Source organism: Miniopterus natalensis, chromosome 4 (assembly GCF_054644295.1).
Source record: "Miniopterus natalensis isolate mMinNat1 chromosome 4, mMinNat1.hap1, whole genome shotgun sequence".
Lineage (NCBI taxonomy): Eukaryota > Metazoa > Chordata > Mammalia > Chiroptera > Miniopteridae > Miniopterus > Miniopterus natalensis.
The window spans coordinates 9,878,570-9,898,180 of NC_142084.1; the positions used below are offsets into that span (position 1 = coordinate 9,878,570).

Sequence of the window (19,611 nt, forward strand, 5' to 3'; positions counted from 1 at the left end):
CTCAGCAGGATCTGATTCCATACTTATGCTCCATTCCTCTCCCCTCTGTATGCATTCCACATCCCAGCCCAAACTATTTTCTGACTATATCCCTGCCTTACTACCTCAGTCTTGGACCTCTGTTCAATCTCTTCTGCACCTCCACCCCAAACCACTGTAGTGTGATGTTATCATACACGGTTTGACCTGACGCTTCAACCAGACTAGGGGCTCCCTAGAGAGACCATGACTTACTCATCTCTGTATCCCTCACGGCATCTAACACAGTGCCTGGGGCACAGTAAGGCTCAATGAATATATAAAGGATACTTAAACAAATCAGGGTTTGTCAGGCTGACAGAAGATCTAGTTTCTATATTCAGAAACTGAATTTTCTAGGAAACATATGGTTAATCAGCTGGTCATACTACTCCTCCTAATTTCAGTTTCCATTAAAGCTCCTTTCAACCACAGTGTAAAGATATCTGAATCTCTTAAAAGGCATAAAATAACTGCATGATTAGTCCATGGTTAGAAAATTTCCCAAGTTTAAAGAACTGAGCTTTCCATACCCAGAAGTGTATATATATTTTAGGTTTGGTGTTAAATGTATGCTTAACATTCAAACATATTAAGGAGTAGGTCACCCATGGAAAAATGAGTGGAGAATTTTTAAAACCTCATTGTTTGCTGAAAGCGGTAAGCATATGGTTCTGAGAAACAAAAGGGAAGGAGAAACAAGGAAGAAGTATGAACCTAAAAGTTAAGAGAATTATAGTTTTTTGGTGACGCAAATGGCAGAGGGCTATTGACCAGATTTGAAGAGAGGTGGGGGATTATAAGAACATACTTTAGGACTCCCCAAACACCAAACCAGTCACCAATACTCACTAAGCACAACTGGACAGATTATGAGCTGGGGCATGTCTGTGTGTTCACTGCTATGGGTGGCTCAGTGACTAAGCCCTCTTGCTAATCCTTAACCCCCGACATCTCCACTTCCTAAAAGCTTCCACTAAGGAGTCACAATCCTCATGTTTTCTCCTCCCGGAGCCCTGATTCCACAATATTTTTATTGTGCTACACTGGCCCTCGAGAGCACCACCCAGATTCCACTCTCACTTGGGCTACTGCCCTTCCTGCCTTCTGTCACATTTCGTAAGGAGATGCTAACTGCACCACCAGCCGTGGTGGGGACACTTTATATAAATAAAGGCCACGTGTCAGTTCTCACAACTCTCACTAACAGGTCAGAGTTCGACAAAATCTCTCACCTGACAATTCCCTGGACTGCACGGACTCTCCGGTTTTTCCTTCACGCTCAGAGTAACGCCGAGCACCGTTCTTAGGAATCCAGACTTCTTGGAGCTCTAGACTGTCTTCCTCATCATCACTCTCTGAATCATGAACAGTAATTGGAGTTGGTTTCACTACACGCTGAAGACCACTGGGTCCTAAAACAAAAAGCACAGGCATAACAGTTACTTTTTGCACAACAAAGGCTCTCACTTGAAGTACTGTTTCCAGGAATCTGGGCTCACACACATGCTCTGGCTCTATGGAGCCTCCCTTAGCACTCATTTAATGGAATATACGCTTGGATGAGATGCTGTGAAAGCACTTTAAAGCATTGTATAAACATTAAGTATGATTAATATGCCAACTAACTTTATACATTTCTAAAGGCAAATTAAAATAGATTACATGGCATCTCCCTAAAGGGCCTTCACTATTTGAAAATATCACGTAAGTCATGCTAATATAATCAAAACAGTCATGATCATCATTTTAAAAATAGGCTATTTTTCCAATTTTGCAGTTGTATAAAAGAAGGCAAAGGAAATGAAGATGAACCTCAGACATGTCTGGGACTGGTGAGAACAGTCCACATTCTTTAACGGAATATAGGTCCAACTCATTGGATGTAGCAGATACGTTCCTGAAAGGCTAGATGCATGTTATTGTTTGGTTGAGTATTTATATTTTTGAAAAAATGTTTTATCTGCTTGGCAGTACACATGGTAAACCTTTAGCTTCTATGAGCCAATTCTCTCTGGAGAGTGACTGACATTTGCACCATCGATAAAATGTAAGCTCTAAGGAACCCGGCCTATCCTTTCTCTGTTAACTCTTTGCCTGGCAAAGAGTAGGTATTCAGTATTTGTTGAATAAGTGAAGTATTCGTAAGACACTTAAAACAGGGTAGTTGAAGATAAGGTAGCCTCCAATAGACCAGGAGTGAGATAACGTGAATTATCTGTGCCTTGCTCACCAGCTGAGTGACTTTGAGCAAAAACATTCAAACTTCTGAAAGAATGTTAGTCTCCCTACCTGTAAAACAGAGTGCTGTATTAGGTAACCTTTAAGGGCCTTTGACTACAGCCTGCCACAAGTCAACCAATGGCAAAAGGAGATTAGATCCTGGTCAACTTACTAAACCAGGTCAACCTCTCCACTGCTTTCCCTCGTCCCCAAAATGAAGGGAGAGGACACGCGCACACACACACAATAAAGAGTTGTTGTCACAGTTACAAAAAACCAAAAGCAAACGTTAGTAAAATATATACATATACACGCAACAAAGAGAACATAAATATAATATAGCCTTCAATAATAAACAGCATATAACATATCACTAGCCGTGATGTAAAAATTAACCATTCTCAGCATTCTACTTCGTTGGAGTCTGGCCCCCGTCCTCAGAGCCATGAGCGTGGGAAGCCCCGCGATTACCTGCTTGCTCCTCATCAATGTCCACAGGCAGGACTCCCTGGCTGTGCGCTGGGGTCTCACGTCCACTCTCGGGCACCAACTCCCCATCTTCCTGCACCATGTCTTCCATCTCATTCAATGCTTAAATAAAAATAAACAAAGTCAAACCAGGAGAGGTCTAAAAACCACAAAGGCAGCCCAAACCGGGCACCCTCGAGACACTAACAGCCCTATGATTATTAGGCCCACTCTGGAAAAACAGCATCAACTTGTGCTTCACTATGTTAATGCTAATAAGAAGTACCCAACTGTTCTGGAGGAGAGGAAATCACAGATGGGAAAGGATCATTTGGCGGAGAAAGTCCCTCACTATAAGATGAAAGCAGAGCCAAAGGCACAGAGCTGGGAGAAAGAGTCATGTTCATTCCTGAAGATGTTACCAGAGAAGGCGGCACCAGGCAACTGTTTGTCTCCCTCTAAGCTATTTGCTTTAAGGTAGTAAGAGCCACCTACTGGAAGCCCTGAGGATCACCTTATAAGCAATTAGTTTCGTAGTATCTGCCAGTTAATCCAGGACATGCTGGGCATGCAAGCTCAAATTGTGTTCCCTTTCCTACTCTAGAGCAGGGGTGGTAAAGCATGGCTTGGGAAATCATCTGATCTGGCCCTGCCATGGCCTCACCAAAGAGAAGCAGTTCCAGCCATCACATTAGGGGTGAGTTAATTAAACGTTTGACCAAATATAGCAAGCTAATTTTTAAGTTGATAATTTTGTATGGCCCAAGAATATCAGAAATATCCAAATGGCCCTTGGCAAAAAAAAAGTTCCCCACTCCTGCTCTAGAGGCTCTGGTATCATTTTTGGCTAATGTGTGACAAGGGTTATTAACAAATACACTAAGTACATTATTAACATTTTAACATTATTCAAATGTTTTATTTGCATCAAAGACTTCACTGCAGTTACTAGAGCCTATATTAAAGAATTGAGTAGATAATTACATAAGCAAAATCTAAAAGGTCTTTATTAGCTCATGCACTTAATTTGCTGGGTGGTTGTGAAGACTTAATGATGAAAGGTATGTGAAAGATGCCCAACACAGTGTCAACTACATCACTGGTATTCCTTTTTCCAGCTCGGGGGACATGCAAAAATGGTCTCCACATTCAAGCTCAATGCTCCTATCTATTGGTCAGGGAGATATTAGGAGATGGTCTTTTGCACAAGTCCTGAAAGTTAAATCTCAGTTAAGCCAGGCCTGTGAGGTACATTGTACCCTAATTCCCACAGCACCTATAAATCCTTCCCATTCTGTAAGTACCCTTACAGATTCTGTGGGCAAGAGGCATTACACGGACAACTTGAAACAAGCAAGCAGACAGGCAAATTTCATCCATCCCTTCATTTACCTTGTCAACGTGAACCCAATGTGTAGAGTGACAAAGTGAAATGGGGGGGGGAGGGGCGCAGAACAGAGTCAGAGGAGTATGATCCAAAGTAAAAATCATTTCTATCTGGAGCTCACAAAAGATCTGGGTTACCGTCGGCTGCAAACTGCTGCTCTCCTGGTTGCAGATCCTGCCGGAAGTCATTCTCCTCATCTGAGTCATCTGGATGGTGATTGTTGTCATGGATGTTGGCATTATTCTGCGCATTGTTATCATTGTCGTTGTTGGAGTTCTGGTTGCTGACAAGGGCTGAGGATACCCCAATTCCAGTGCCTGCACTCAGACCAACTCGAGCACAGCCCTAAGGTTAAGAAAAAACCACATATTTACATCCCTGCATTTCATCTCTACATAAGGATATTTATATAGCACTTTATTTACGAAATGCTTTTACATACACATACAGGAATTCATTTAAGGCTCACAACACTTCAAGCAAGATAAATTTTTATTATGCTTGATTTACAGATGAGATGCACAATGGGAAGAGAATTGCTCAACAGCACATGACCAGTAAGTGGTACAGGTGAGACTTGAAATCCAGTATTCTGACTTCAAATCCGCTGCTTCGACAGTGGGAATGTAACCATTAAGAACTGATAAGACAGACTGATAAGACTGCTTAGTTGAAGCAGTAGTTTGTGTTTTTTTTTACGGTGAGAGTATAAATTTTATTTGTTAAGCAGTTTTAAAATAACATTTTGTTCAACTGGACAATCTCAAATTTCCCAGGATATACAACTAAATAAAAAAGAGCAGTGAAGTAAAACATTTTCAAATCAATTCCTAATTCTCATTTATATTTTGGGTTCCTGAGACTTAATCTCCCAATTAATTAATCTGAGTAATAATTTGCCTTAGTTCAAATTTCCACCTTTGCTCTTACCTTGCCTTCAGTTTCTAGAACTGATGAAGACAGTTTTTCCACTTACTTTTTCCTTTCCCATTTCTAGAGACCCCTCAGTACTCATTTACAAGAAAAAGAGGCCATGCATTATTATGACCTTTATGCCTTCACTAGGGCTGGCAGTAAAAAGTCCAATTATAACTCTGTAAAGGTAGAATATTCTTAGGAAGAAACAAATCACTTGTTTTGTTTTCTTCCTTGGATACCAAAATAAACAAACAAAAATTCTCTCAAATGTGATTTACTTTGGGTGGTTCACGAAACATCTGGTCCAGTGAAATAAACTCCAGGCTGGGCAACAATTCAATAAACTGGCCAAAGGAATCCAGCTTCAGAGCATGGCACCGCACTAAGTTGATATCAACCAATCGCGTCCATCTTGAGTGGTCTGTTGACGAAATGGCCAGAGAGAATTTAAGCAACACTTTCTCTATTACTGATGAATTTTGCTATTGGTCACAAAGACTTTCAAATCCTGTTTAAGTAATTTTTCTCTTATCTTATGATCTCTAAAACTTGATGACTGTGAACTATGGTGTTCGTTACCTAGTTTCATTGTGAGAACTAGATAGCTTGGGAATCATTAACTTGTAACCAAGTTAGCCTTGATTTAAATGTGATCCACTCAACAACCTACATACCTATTCAACAGTACGACATTAAAGAAACAGGCTGCATTCATTTAATAGAACATTATGCAGCAATTGAAAGAATGAAGGAGAACTAAACATGCGTGCTGACTTGGAAAGCTCTCAAAATATTCTTAGTACAAGAGACAAACTACAGGACACTGTATACACAGCAGGATCCTTTCGTATATATAAATCATTTTCAATGCTATACATGTATAGGCTGCAATATGCACAAAATAGTCTGCCCAGAGAATATACAAGAAACCGTTGATGGTGGTTACCTTTGAGAAGAGGAGACTTTTCATTTTGTACCTTTCTGTACTGTTTGATATTGTTTATCAAGTGCATGTATTACTTTTAGTTTTTAAGTGTTAACAGGAGTTCTGAGTGATGGGATTATAGGCCATTTTTTGTTTTCTTCTTTATAACTCTTCTGTATTTAAGAAAACAAACAAATCAAAAATCCAATAATTGTTATTTTTTTTAAAGTGATCTACGCCTCCTACAACCTAAAGTTTGTATTTCCAGTAACTTCTTGGTGCAGCTGGGCCAGGGATAAATTTCACTTCTGGTGGGTGAGACATGGTCATTCTAATGAGTGATCCATCTCAGCAGAAGCCCAGAGCCCCCCAAAAAAGCTTCGAAATGGGTTCTGTGAGGAGCTATAATCTCCCTGGGTGGGGACTCCGACAGCAGAGGAGGCGGTTCTGCGGGTGTCAGTGAAGGGGCGTGGTTTGGTTAGAGGGTATCACAATGAAAATTCTCTAGCTCTGAATTTATTTAACGGTTTGAGAATTTAGGTATTTAAGAAGGGCCTTTAAAAAAACAAATAGTATTACTCTCTTAGGGATAAAAATGAACTCCCCCATAAGGATAAATACCAAGTGCAAAAGTCACTGGGGAGGGGAGATTTGAAATAGCTTAGAATTTAAAGGTGATAAAAAATTTCACTACAAGTTAATGTTTAATATGTCACCTAATTAAAGTTATACACACACACACATACTTTGTCCTTTCAGATAATGTGCCATTTGAAGGTAATTCAGAGAAAACAACTATAATACCCCAAGAAACAATTTCTAACCTTCACTGTATGTGCCTGGCCCAAAGAAGTATATATAGAGATCAGGGAGGGCACTTGAATCCATAACCTGGACAGTACAAATTTCTAGGCAGAAAATGTCAGGAGTTCAAAGAGGCACTGAATATACTTCCAACTTGGTTATCAAAGGTTCAAAGAACTTGTATGAACAATCCATATAAAACATCTACATTTTATATTAGGAATGCAATCCACAGCACACACAGAAAACAAAGATACATATTATCTCAACATAACATACAGCCATATTTAAGCACACAGTACCTGAGATCCAATTGTATGGATTATGTAGATGAGGACAATTATAAATCGCCAGATATTTGATACAGGAAAAAACTTCATTGACTGCCTTCATCCCTATATCGGTGATAATACCAGGATTTTCTACCACATCTGCCAAACCGTACTTCACCAGATCGGCATTAGCCATTCTGCCTAGAGAGAGAAATAGATGATTTTTCTTTTTTTAAAGTTCAGTGTCATGGAGCATTGCAAATTTTTTATCTTAACATCCAGTATGATCACTCTCTAAGATCATTCTGTATCATCTGTCCATCATCAGATTCAGGTTTAGGTATAATTTTTGGTTAGGTAAATTGCATGAGTGGTAGCATTAAAGTAAGAGTTTATATTAAAAGTTAAGGGGGACAGCTAAAAAGAAAAAACTATTTCCAATTGTTTAGAAAAGGCAAAAAGAAAGCAAAAATTCTTAAAGCAAAACTGACGGATATATTGTATTAGTTCATGTTTATGGTGAAGTTTTAGTTTTATCTTTTAAAAGAAAAATGATACCTTAAAAATGTAACTCTTTCAAAGAGTGTAAATTACGATCATGTTTATGGAGTTGGGTGTGACCACATGTAGAGAAGAGTAAACTTGGGAAATTCAGATTCATTTTTAGAAACCGTGTTATTGGTTGATAAGTCTGTATCTATCCCCAGGAGATGGACTTCTAATTCAAACACACCCACTCTCTCTGCCACTGAGCTTTAGTTTCCACTATCTTGTTACAGACTAGGGTGGTGTGTATAAGTAGAAGAGGTCCCTCCATTCTAGTTTATGCCATTGGAAATCACATATCATCCCTTTTGCCCTATCATTGTTTCTCCCATCTATCTGCCCTCTACTTGCCAGGATGGTCCACTTGACTATGAACAATTTGAAGGAAAAAAGGATCTGTATCTAGTTCACATTTCCATTTTCAATGACCAGCACGGGTGGGGATATAGGAATTCAAACAACATTTCTAACAGTCCTTGTCATCAAGTGACATAAAGCACAAAGGAAACACAGCTGCTCTGGTGAAACCACCCTGCACACTACAGGGTATACCTTCAGCTCAGAACATGTTTAAAACAAGCAATCTGTCCCAAACTCTTCCAACTTCACTTTCCATATAGTTCACAGTGTCTCTCCTATAGACCCCCTTTTGGGTATTTACTGGAATTTCTTGCAGATTACACCTTAACGCAGACTTTACAATTTAGCTGAGCAATTTTCTCTAGCCTCCAGGTAAAAACTTTTTCATGCCCCTTGGACTTGAAATTCGCCTCTTCCCTATGATCAGGTAAATCTTGAACTGACTCTGCTCCTTGGGCACTGTCTGCATAAACAGCCTAACAAGAGAAATCCATGTCCCACATTCACTCCTTTGACACTACTACCATGCTCCTGCTCTTGGGGTCTCCTGATTGTAACACTTCCTCAAAATCCTGAGGACATCACCAAGGACTCATTTTTGTTTCTTTTTTAATTCAGCTCATAGGTCTGCTAAAAGCTACCATTACTGAATGCTTTCTAAATGTCAGAGATTATTATAATAAAAGCCCATGTTTTATCACTTGTTAAATGAAAGCCATAACAAACGAGAAAACATGGACTAAAGAAGTAACTTAGGGTCTTGTGATTAATAATAGGCAGGCCTCAAGTCCACCTCTCTCCCTCTTTCCAAAGCTCCAGCTCTAAAGACTCTGTACTGCTTCTGGTTTTTAATGAGTGTTACATCCCTACCACATTTACAGGAAGCTCTGAGATCATAAATCTATGTAAACAAAGAACCCCTCTCTAAGTAGTCATCCTTGGGTCACTTTTCTTATATTCCCAATACACAGCATCTCCTTTTCGGCATGTCCATTTCCTCAATCTGGCACTGACACTTCTACCACAAGTGTATAAGAGACAACGATGATGTTTTCATTTATATTTTGCCAAACCCTTTGTAACAAAAAAGTGACTCAAGTTTTACCAGGGGCCAACCCACCTACTGGAGAGATGCTTTAAAATCTAAATTACTGAGAAGGACAAGATTAAGTTAAAGAGTATGACCAGTGACCTCTCATGCCTCCCTAGATAGTCTGTTAGAGGCACCTGGCTCCTATTCTGATGCAGAGTCCTAGTCTGCCTTTGGAGAAGCAGAGAGCACTTACACGAAAGAAATAGATGAACTGCAGCAAATATGAAGAACAATTTATAAAAAAGGTCAGAGCTAAGTGACTATTAAATATTCTGTGAAACAAGTTATTCTGAAAAGTATAATAGTAGTCAAAGGTAAAGTGTTTTTCTTTGAAAATGTGTGGTGAGGGGAAAGAAACACAATAGGTAAATATGCCCTGTCTGGGTAGCTCAGTTGGTTAGAGCGTCGTCCCGATACACCAAGGTTGCAGGTTCAATCTCCAGTAGGGCACGTACAAAAGGCAACCAGTGAATGCAGAAATAAGTGAAACAACAAATCGATGTTTTGAGCTTTGAGGAAGAACAAAAAACAAGATTACAGAAAGAACACCAATTACGAAGCTAATAATTTTGTTAAGTTACTGCATAGATATTGTAGAAAGATGTTAGCAACCTCATTTAAAACCAGAAAAGCTTGATATCAAATACTTCAGGTCCTAGAATGTCTTTTGTTACAACTCTGATGAGGTCCCACAGGACTTTCACTCTTGTTTATATCAATTAGCCTACAGTAAAATTGGTTTCATTATACACTGTTTTGCCACAGTTCCATGAACTTATCAAGAATGTTGTGGAGGGACTTACTGTATACTGATTTTATATGAACTTACTATACTAACTTAGCATTTTAAAGCTATGTTGGTGAAAAGCTGGTTTTTTTCAAAGCTATAAAGATTAAGTGACTCCTGTGTTAAATTGGCTGATTTGATTGTTTTAATCCTTCACCCGTATTAATGAGAACTGCAACAAAGAAAAAGTAAAAAAAACCAAAACTACTGCTATGACATATATTAGAAATAACAAAGGACAACAGTCATGCTGTTTGACTTAGACTGTCCTGAAGAGAGGAATTAAGCCTTCTATGGTCTTCTACAACACAAATTAGAGCCAAAGGAAAAAAATGCCATCTGGAATGACAGTGACAATTTAAGAAAGACTTGTTGCCAATTACATGGGGAAGAAACTAATACTTGCAAAAATAAAAACATGCTGGTGTTCTTGCATGTATGACTAACATCATGTGGGAGAAAAGTTTGAATAACGAATTGACATGCATTCAAACCCAAAGGCTGAGTTCCCCATTGTAAATACATTCCAGAAAATGCTGTGAACAAGCCTTCCAACAGCAATCATCATTAAATGAATACTGACCATGATGTGCTCACACTATCTGGGAAATCCAGTAGCCCCAGCGGGCTTATTATGGAAATGAAGAGCATGGGCAGGGAATGGGACCTCATCTGAGAGGACCATCAAAAGCTTCAAGAAGTGTGGCAGATCAAATTCAACAAATGGAACCAAGGATGACATTCTGTGAAAAAAATGAAGCAGAATGGGAAAGAAACTTGGGCAGCAGAGTGGAGACAATATCAAATGTAGATAAGGATTTTTTTTTTAAGTATACTGATAATCACTATATTTTCTATAATATGCTAGGCAATATTGAGGCAATATTGAAAAAAATAATCACTGACACTTTAAGTTTAAATTAAAAATTTCTTTTTCAAGAAGTGAGAGCACCTAAGATTTTAAGTTGTCTTATATTCAGGAAAATATGAAACATCCCAATTCAGGTTTCAGTTTGTCAAGTAAGTTCCCTAGAGCAATTCTAGAGAATTAAAAAAATGGGATAAATCTTACTCTGCAGCAAAAACTCATCTACATATCCCAGATGAAGGGTTTCAAACTGGGGGAACTCCAACTCTGCCATTTTTAGGGCAGAAAAGACGCCATCTTTGGTTAGGGAAGGCTGGATCCGAACTTCATGCAACCTATGAACGAAGATACATATCATAGTAAAATACAAGCAACCAGAATCAAAGGTTCTTCCTAATGTAAGTCTCTGAAAGGAGTTTATCTTGCTGAAGTGTCGAATGCAAACAACTTTTATCCCTTCCATGAAAAAATATCAAGAGATGTTTCCTTTAAAGGGGCATTTTGCAAAGTATGGGAACATCTTAGGTGGTACACTGAAGTTCTATTAAATAACAATGAATTACACAGTGAAAATCTTATATCCTTTCCAGTGCTTTCTTAAATCTGATTAAGTCAAGTAAGAATCTGGTGCTGGTATTTTTCTAGCATCTTTTCTATGCTAACCATTAAGCCCCATTTTAACAAAGAGTACAGTTCTATAATAGGTAACAATACCTAGTTACTTAAACTTAGAAACAGTTTTATTTATATTCTTAATATCCTACTGATGAAAAGACTTTTGTTTTTGAATAAACTGAAAAAATAGTTCAATTTAAATGAAATATTAAAGTAAAAGTAGAGGTAGACTTATTGATAACATAGGAAATAGTAAATGTGGCACAAAGTGATATGAAAATGTGTTGAAAATCTAAAGGTGTTGTAAGGTCATGAACTTAAAAAAGCTGCTTTTAAAAAGATTTCTCAACAGCAAATAGTATCTCCAACTAACTAAACTGATTCAGAAAATTGTTTAAGTTGAAACAATATTTCCTGAGGGGGCTGCAGGCACTAGAGAATCAATGCTGACGTCTGTTAGACTCAGACCCTTCTAGAGAACTGACTGCTCTTCTCTGATGACACCAACCCTTTCAGAGCTGAGTCTGAAAGAGTAGCTCACTGGTCATCGGTTATAACATAAAGACTACCACTCAATGATAACCCTGCTGCCATTTAAACAACCCCAGTGCATTTTAAATCTGAACAAGGCATGATCAAACTTTTCACATATTCCCCCAAATTTTTATAGAACAGGAAAAAACATAATTCTAAGACAAAAGACACAGGTGAAGAGGAAACATACCTACGTGCAGCAGTGATAATGAGGTAACCAAGGTCTACTTCAAGAGCGTTTTTGCAAGCCCCCAAAACAATGGTGTGCAAATTTCTAAAACCACCTAAAGAAGGAAAGGAACAAAACGTAAGACATTTCATTTAACCACGGTACTTTTATTAAAGCATTTATTCACACTTTAAATGATAATTATTTGTTTAAAAGTAAATCTAAGTTTATTTTTCCACTCAAATTAATATCTTAAGAGCAATTATGACTGCAAGTCATCTCCTAAGATAAAAACAGATACTGTCATCCTGAAAAGACATCCTGATGACATCTGAAAAGTAGTCAAAATTATTTAGATTTTTAAGTAAGAATTTTCAGAAAGCCTGAAGCTCATGAGGGAATTGTAAACAAGGAATCCTGGCATTTTCTGGCCAAAGATCGAACCTCCAATATATTTCTAAGAAATAAGATCAGTGCTACTTTAGCTTCAACTGATTTTGGCTACATTTCCGAAACTTGTAAATACAGAGCAAAAAAGGTATGCACATTATTAATGTATACAGCTCAATGAATATCACGAAAGACTGATTTGTTTTGAACTTCTTATAAATAAGATCACACAGCACGTATACTTTTGTGTCTGGCTTCTTTTACTAAACATTTTGTTTATGAGATTCATCCACACTGTTGCCTATAGCTAGTCTGTTCATTCTCACTGCTGCACAGTATTCCACTGCAAGAATATGTTATACTTTCATTTTCCATGCTACTGCTGATAGGCATTTGGGTTGTTTCCATGTTAAGGCTTTTATGAACGCTGTTACTGTAAACAATCTTGAACACTCTCCTGATGAACATTGTATGCATTTCTGTTGGATTTAAAGTATTATCATCATTATTACTGTTAATGATAATCTTTGTTATTAGTGTTACTTGATGATTTTCCATTTATACTTTGAAAGACCAAAGTAAGACTTCTAGTTCTCAACTATTAATTACCTATCTAGCTAAATTTCTTGGTATTTCTGTTTCAGTGAGATGATGATTAAAGTGGAGAGCATTCTATTACATATTATTACTTAAAATATAATTAAGGGACCTAGAGAATGACGTTTTTTCTTTTAAAAGCCATCATTTAATGGATGGGTCTATATCCAAGTGGTAAACATGAAAACACTTTATACACTATAAAGTGTTAAATGTTAGATAGTTATGTTGTTAACAGCAAGTTCTTTTGGTATCCAAGTCAAAAAACATCTCTTAAAACCAAAGAGCATTAGATATCCCTGTTAACATTTCTCAGAAACATTCCAAATATAACAGATAAAGTATTAACTAAGTAACAAGTATTAAAAGACAGAAAGTATGTCTTACCACTCTATTTTAAGAAGGTTTAACACTGAGTAAAATGAAAATACTAGCCTGTGCTCATGATTACTTACTCTCCATGAAATATACCAGACAGAAAGTGCCATTACCAATAAGCATTTTCTTTTGAAAAGACTCAAAAGAGAAGAGCTTAATGTTTTTAAAAATGGATTTTTAAAATATTTAGTAACTAAAGAAAAACAAATACCTGATCTCCAACTGTCTTCAACTACATGTTGGATAAGACCTCCAAGGAAAGGAACTCGAACCATTTCTAAATGTTCCAAGTTTCGGGCAGAGGCCAGGCCTGTTACTAAAGGGACATATTTCAAGGAGTTTGTGGGACCTGGGGAAAAGAAAAACAAAACGCAATGAAATGATATAAGCTGCCTTAAAGATAAATTTTCAAGTCAATAACTTATAAATTTTATGTTGAAAAATGAGAGCCAACTAGTTGGCTCTCTGTCATTTATACTTGTTAGAATGAAAGTACTGGCCTATTAACCATATACTTACTTAGCATAGGATTTGACAGTAACACTGAAGAGATATTTTGTTTTTTTATAAATTCCCTAAAGTCTTAATAGTTTTGAGCTCAAAATAACTAAGGGGGAAAAAGCCACGCTGAAAATTTGATCTTTCACTCAAGTAAATAGTTCAATCACTTAAACATCTATGTAATGAGTGTTGTATTAAGTGTTATGAAAGATCACAAACAATATGGTCCAATGAAAGAGCTTGCAACTGACATGGAGATAAAACATGAAAAATTATAAATGTATAAAAAAGCAGAACATGTCAAGTACAAAAATAAGATCTATATTTTAAAAAAAGAAGAAACAGAGAGAAGAGGAAGGGAAGTGGAAAGAGGCAGAACTTGAAGGATGTATACAAGGCAAGAGGAGGAAGTGTGTGACTCAGGGCGAGGAAACAATACACACAGGGTAAGGAAAGGCACTGAGGGGAAGGGTGGTTTGGTTGTAGACAGTGCGCAGGCAGACCTGACTATAAAAGGTGTATCTTGGAAAGGAGTCAGAAACTAGGATATTAAGAAGGGCCCTGGTTACTACGAACTTTAAAGCAGAATAGTTCGCATCTGACACTCTTGGGAAAGACAGGCACTGAAGGTTTCTGAACAGAAAAGATGATCATAAAAGCAGTGTTTTATGCTTTAAAATAGACTAGATGAGACAACTATTTACAGGCAGAATGATTAGGCGACCAGACAAATAAAGCAAATAGAAATCTAGTAGAACAATCCTATAAAAAGTAAAAGTGTCAAAGTGCCTGTAAGAAATACACAGAGACATGGTGATGCCTTTTATTTTTTGCTAAGGGTCAGACACAAATCACGTATCTACTGTCTTCAAAATAAAAAGTATATTTATCTTCAGGAGTGAGTAAGTTACAAAACATATAGTATACTACCAAAATAGAATTTTGTTTATGAATGCAGCTATGGAGCTTGCTTTAGGTTATTTTTAGAATAGCGTATGTGTAATCCCACCATAACTATGTCCCATTACCTGCACAGTTCCTCATGACGAAAGTTCGCAAGCTGATGCAAAGAAAATCTTTGAATGGCTGTGGTTTAGTGAGTCTTACCCACTTCATATAAAGGTGCCTTAGCATTGGGATACAAGGAATTTCAGGAACATTCACTCCTAAAACATATGTACAAAAAAAGAACAAATAAGAAAATCACCAAGAGACTCTGTATTCTGTGTATAAGTTCGAGTCTATTTTTCAAGTTGACAATATATCCTTCACGGATATTTTCATCAGAACAGTTTACCCAATTAAAGTCTATCAAGCTTGGCACACTTAAAACAGTCTCTTGTAAAGAACAATTTAAACAGACCATAAATAGATGAGTACTTTGTTATTTCTTGAGAAAAAGCACACATGAAGATAGGATTTAAAAAGGATTTTTAAATGTCATACACATAAGTCTTTCTCATAACTCTACAACCTTTCTAGGATACATTTGCCCAGTAGATATAACATAAAAATAGGTTATTGAAAGCAAAATTAAGAAGATAGAGAGAGAGAAAAAAGAAGATACAGAAAAAATACACAAAAATACTATTTCACTACCAATGCTCACTATCCTGCTAGTGGGAAAACTAAATTTCTCAGCACAAAGGCAGGCTAGCTGGCTTTAAATATCATGGTTTCTGACTGATATCCAGACACATTCTACAAATGTATGAATCTTAAGGATTTGTAGATGTGTGGTAGGTGCCAGTCAGCATGATGCTAAGAAAGTGAGAAACGTGTCATTTATTTTAATATTTCAAATTGATATAGGTATTTTTCCCTTCTGACCCATGAGAGGCTTAAGACTAGGAATCACACCCACAGAGGACCATGTCTGGAAGAAAGGGGAGGGGATCTACAGTGGGAGGAAAAGTCAGGAAATATGGAAGACGAAAGAAGTCAGGTAACTTGTACATTCCAAATGGAAGGAAGCAGCTTGAGGAACTTGCCCAAGAGTTTGAACACTGTAGGCTAGAGAACAGCCAAGGAAGTGACACAAGTCTCAGAGAAACCCAAAGGTCCAGGGTATTTCACAAGCAGCAGCTGCCTAAACCATTTAATGCAACTTTTAAACTTGACTCAATAGAAGCCCTGAGAGCAACAGTAACTAGAGAAACCAATATTTGAGTATTTGAATGACTGGTTCTTTGAAAGCAATATTCTACAGAAAGCTAAATTCTACTGTATGGATGGCTCCTTAACCTGGTCCTCCCAAATAAGCATAGTTAACTTGAACTTTGAACAATGCATACACATTGTACGGCAACAGATGGGGAAGTAAAACTGGACTGAGACTCAAGATGCAGAATTCACAAAGATACATATGGCATCTACTAAGATGATAGTAGTTCCAATTAGGAAACCCAGGGTAGCAAGGGTGAGACAGATCCAGACAAGACAGTCATATCAGATGCCCAAACTAGATTTTGCCCCAAATCCATTCTATAAACAAAGGACAATTACCTGACTTCCCCAGCTTGTTCATCAATTTAGTACCCACATTTGTATCACCATCACAGTGTTAAACTGTTGAATTAATCAAGTGAACAAATGCATTTCAAAAAAATTTACCAAGTACATATTTTTTGCTATGAACTGTGACAGGAATCATGGAAAAATACAAAGACATAAAAATAGTCTCTGTATAGAGCTTATAACTTCAGATATTACATTATTATCTAAAAACCCAATTTCAAACTAGATATCCAAGTCCTTTATCAGAACCACTCCTTGATCTTGTAAATGAAGGGTTGCTGGAGAGCTCTGCTCTTCTTCCATCACTGTGCACATAGGTCTTATTTAAGACCTACTCCTATCATCTCTGCTGCTCTCCCTTCACCACCTGACCCAGTTTCAGAAATTTCCAGTTCAGAACCATCCCAAAATACATGGAATAATGCTTGGAACACAGCAGATATTCAACATGTATAAGTAAAATATTTAATAAATGAATATTAAATGTCAGACGGGAGTAACCCAAATATCTTTCTGCAATCTAAACAAATGAAATTTGAGAAAAATATTTGCCCTTATCATTTACTTAGGTTGAAATTACTGGGATATAATACCAGAGGATATTTAGACAGTGAATGTACACCATGACCATTAATAAGGGGACTCTGGAAAAGACCATCTCCTCCCCATTTCACAGGGAAACAGAGAAGTGGTTAGAGTTTTCCATTGGTTCTGGGTTGAAGAACATAGGGGACTTTCTGCTTGAAGAAGATACAAGTAACCTAAGAGCTACAATGAAGATTTTTATTATATACAATTTTTTAGTATTAAAATATCCTTATAATAAGGATTATTTTATTCTGCAATGTTCTAGAGCTGAGCTGTATTATAAAGTAGCCACTAGCTACATGTGGTTATTTGATAAATTAACATAAAATAAAATATTCAGTACCTCTGTGTCACTAGCCACAGTGGATACAATATGGGATAGTACAAGTATAGGTCATTTCCATCATCACAGAAAGTTATACTAGAGGACTCTGCTCTAGAGGGCAGAGCCAGGACCAAAAGGTAGATATTAGAGAACTAGGGCAGGATAGGGCTAACTGAAAACAACAAACGAACAATCAATCAAACCCAACAACTTTCAAAACTATTCAAACTATCTTCAAAAATGGAACAGATTGGTTGTGAAGCAGTATTTCTCTCATCCCCCATCCCAGGCTCTTTAATGGGAAATTTTTATACCAGTCTCACAAGCATGTCTTTTGGCATCATCAATCAATGAAGCCATTTCCAAAATTCTCCCTATCTCCTTTTAGTAAATATTCAGTTATGTGGCATTTCAAGGAGTCACAAGTGACCCGAGGAACATGTACTCACCAACTAAGTGTAAAGTTTGAATTTTTGCTCCTATAGGGATTTTCAGTTTATTTTCAGGAGGAATTGGAAATGCTCCATTACGATTCCGAAATTTCCCCAAAATATGAACATGTGGCATGTATGTCCAAATGGATTCTACCAATTCCAAATGAGAAGTCTCCACACCCTAGAAAATAATGCCAAAGCAAGCATAAGAAAGGCTTTTAGTTTAGCACCCAAATCTTCTAGTTCTGTATCACGGGATGTTAAGCATGCGACGGAACTTCAGGGTTTGCTATGGATGGAATCTGCATGTGAGTAAATCCATGTTATCATGCTTTTTATTTATTTCATCAATCAGTTGATGTCCAATGTTCAGCTAGATGCACTCACCACTAAGTTTGGGCATGCCTGCAAAGCCTCCAGAACACCTGGAATGCTAAAAGCTTCATGGCCGCGGACCCTTCGCCTCTCAAGGTATCTAGGGTGAAGGCCATATAGCTGTTCGACATCTGGCATCTTCTTCAACAGTGTCAGAAAACTGGAATCTGTGAAGCCTGAAAGGTTCAAAGATATTCAGAGCCAAGTTCATTTTCCTGTCTGTCAGCATATACTAAGTACTTTTCTCCTCTCCAAAGAGTACTCTCTAGTCCGTAAAACCTCAAGGGGTATACAGAGCACACACTAAAAAAATGAGTAAGAAATGATCCTCATCTTTAGAAAGCTCAGTACTAACCTAAATCCCATCACAACCTAGGTTCTCTTAGTTTAACCACTTCCTAATAACTACTCTGACCTGTGTTTAACTATCACTTCCTAGACATTTTATTTATTTTTTTATAAAGATTTTATTAATGATTTTTAGAAAGAGGGAGGGAGAGAGAAACATGCATGTGAGAACAAAACATCGATGGGCTGACTCCAGCAACACCCCCTATTGGGGATCAAGCCCGAAACCTGGGCATGTGCTCGGACCTGGAATCGCCCTGATCAGGAATGGAACTAATCCAACTGGCAACCTTTTGGTGCATGGGATGACACCCAACCAACTGAGCCACATGGGTCAGGGCACTCCCTAGACATTTTAGAGCAGCAATTTTCAACCCTTCTCATCTCATGGCACACATAAACTAATTACTAAAATTCTGTGGCACACCACCAAATATATATTTTTTTGCAGATTAGACCAAAAAAAGGTATAATCTGATCGATTTACAAAAAAATAATAATAGTAGTTACCTACCCTTTAAAAAACAACAACACACACACACAAAAAAAACTTTCCTTAATTTTAGAGAGAGAGTGGGAAGGAGAGAGAGAAACCAATTTCTTGTTCCACTTATTTACACATTCACTGGTTGATTCTTATGTGTGCCCTGACCACGGATCGAATCTGTAACCTTGGTATATCAGGATGATGCTCCAACCAACTCAGCCATCCAGCCAGGGCCTAATTACCTACCCTTTTTGCAGATGACATGCTATTATACAAAGAAAACCCTAAAGACGCCACCAAAAACCTACTAGATTTAATAAATGATTTCAGTGATGTAGCAGGATACAAAATTAACATCCAGAAATCAATGGTATTTTTGTACGCCATAATGAAAAGAAACTGAATAAAATAAAACCAGAGGCATGGAAACATGGAACAGACTGACGAATCTGAGAGGGAAGGGGGAGCCAGGGCAGTAAGAGATTAACGGAAGGACTTATATGCATACATACACTGCCCATGGACATAGACAACAGAGTGGTGAAGGCCTGGGGCAGGGGCAAGAGCAGGGAAACAGGACACCGGGCGGAGGGAGGCAATGGATAAAAAGGGGTGCACATCTGTAATATGTAATATTCTCGAGAATAAATATTTTTAAAAAAAGATCAGGTGCCTATACTGTAT

At 37.6% G+C, this 19,611-nt stretch overlaps 1 protein-coding gene across 6 annotated transcripts in view; it reads right to left on the reverse strand.

Moving 5' to 3' along the window:
- FBXO38 (F-box protein 38) overlaps positions 1-19,611 on the reverse strand; it is a 46,770-nt gene that overhangs the window by 13,684 nt on the left and 13,475 nt on the right. For all 6 annotated transcript variants that reach the window (XM_087816281.1, XM_087816278.1, XM_087816280.1 and 3 more), the window contains exons 4-14: positions 18,105-18,268; positions 17,733-17,898; positions 14,882-15,019; positions 13,564-13,701; positions 12,009-12,102; positions 10,874-11,004; positions 7,046-7,216; positions 5,293-5,435; positions 4,234-4,441; positions 2,713-2,832; positions 1,254-1,433 (exon numbers count right to left, since the gene is read on the reverse strand). In XM_087816281.1, the coding sequence (XP_087672407.1) occupies positions 1,254-1,433; positions 2,713-2,832; positions 4,234-4,441; positions 5,293-5,435; positions 7,046-7,216; positions 10,874-11,004; positions 12,009-12,102; positions 13,564-13,701; positions 14,882-15,019; positions 17,733-17,898; positions 18,105-18,268 (1,653 nt within the window). The remainder of the gene's footprint in view (positions 1-1,253; positions 1,434-2,712; positions 2,833-4,233; positions 4,442-5,292; positions 5,436-7,045; positions 7,217-10,873; positions 11,005-12,008; positions 12,103-13,563; positions 13,702-14,881; positions 15,020-17,732; positions 17,899-18,104; positions 18,269-19,611) is intronic.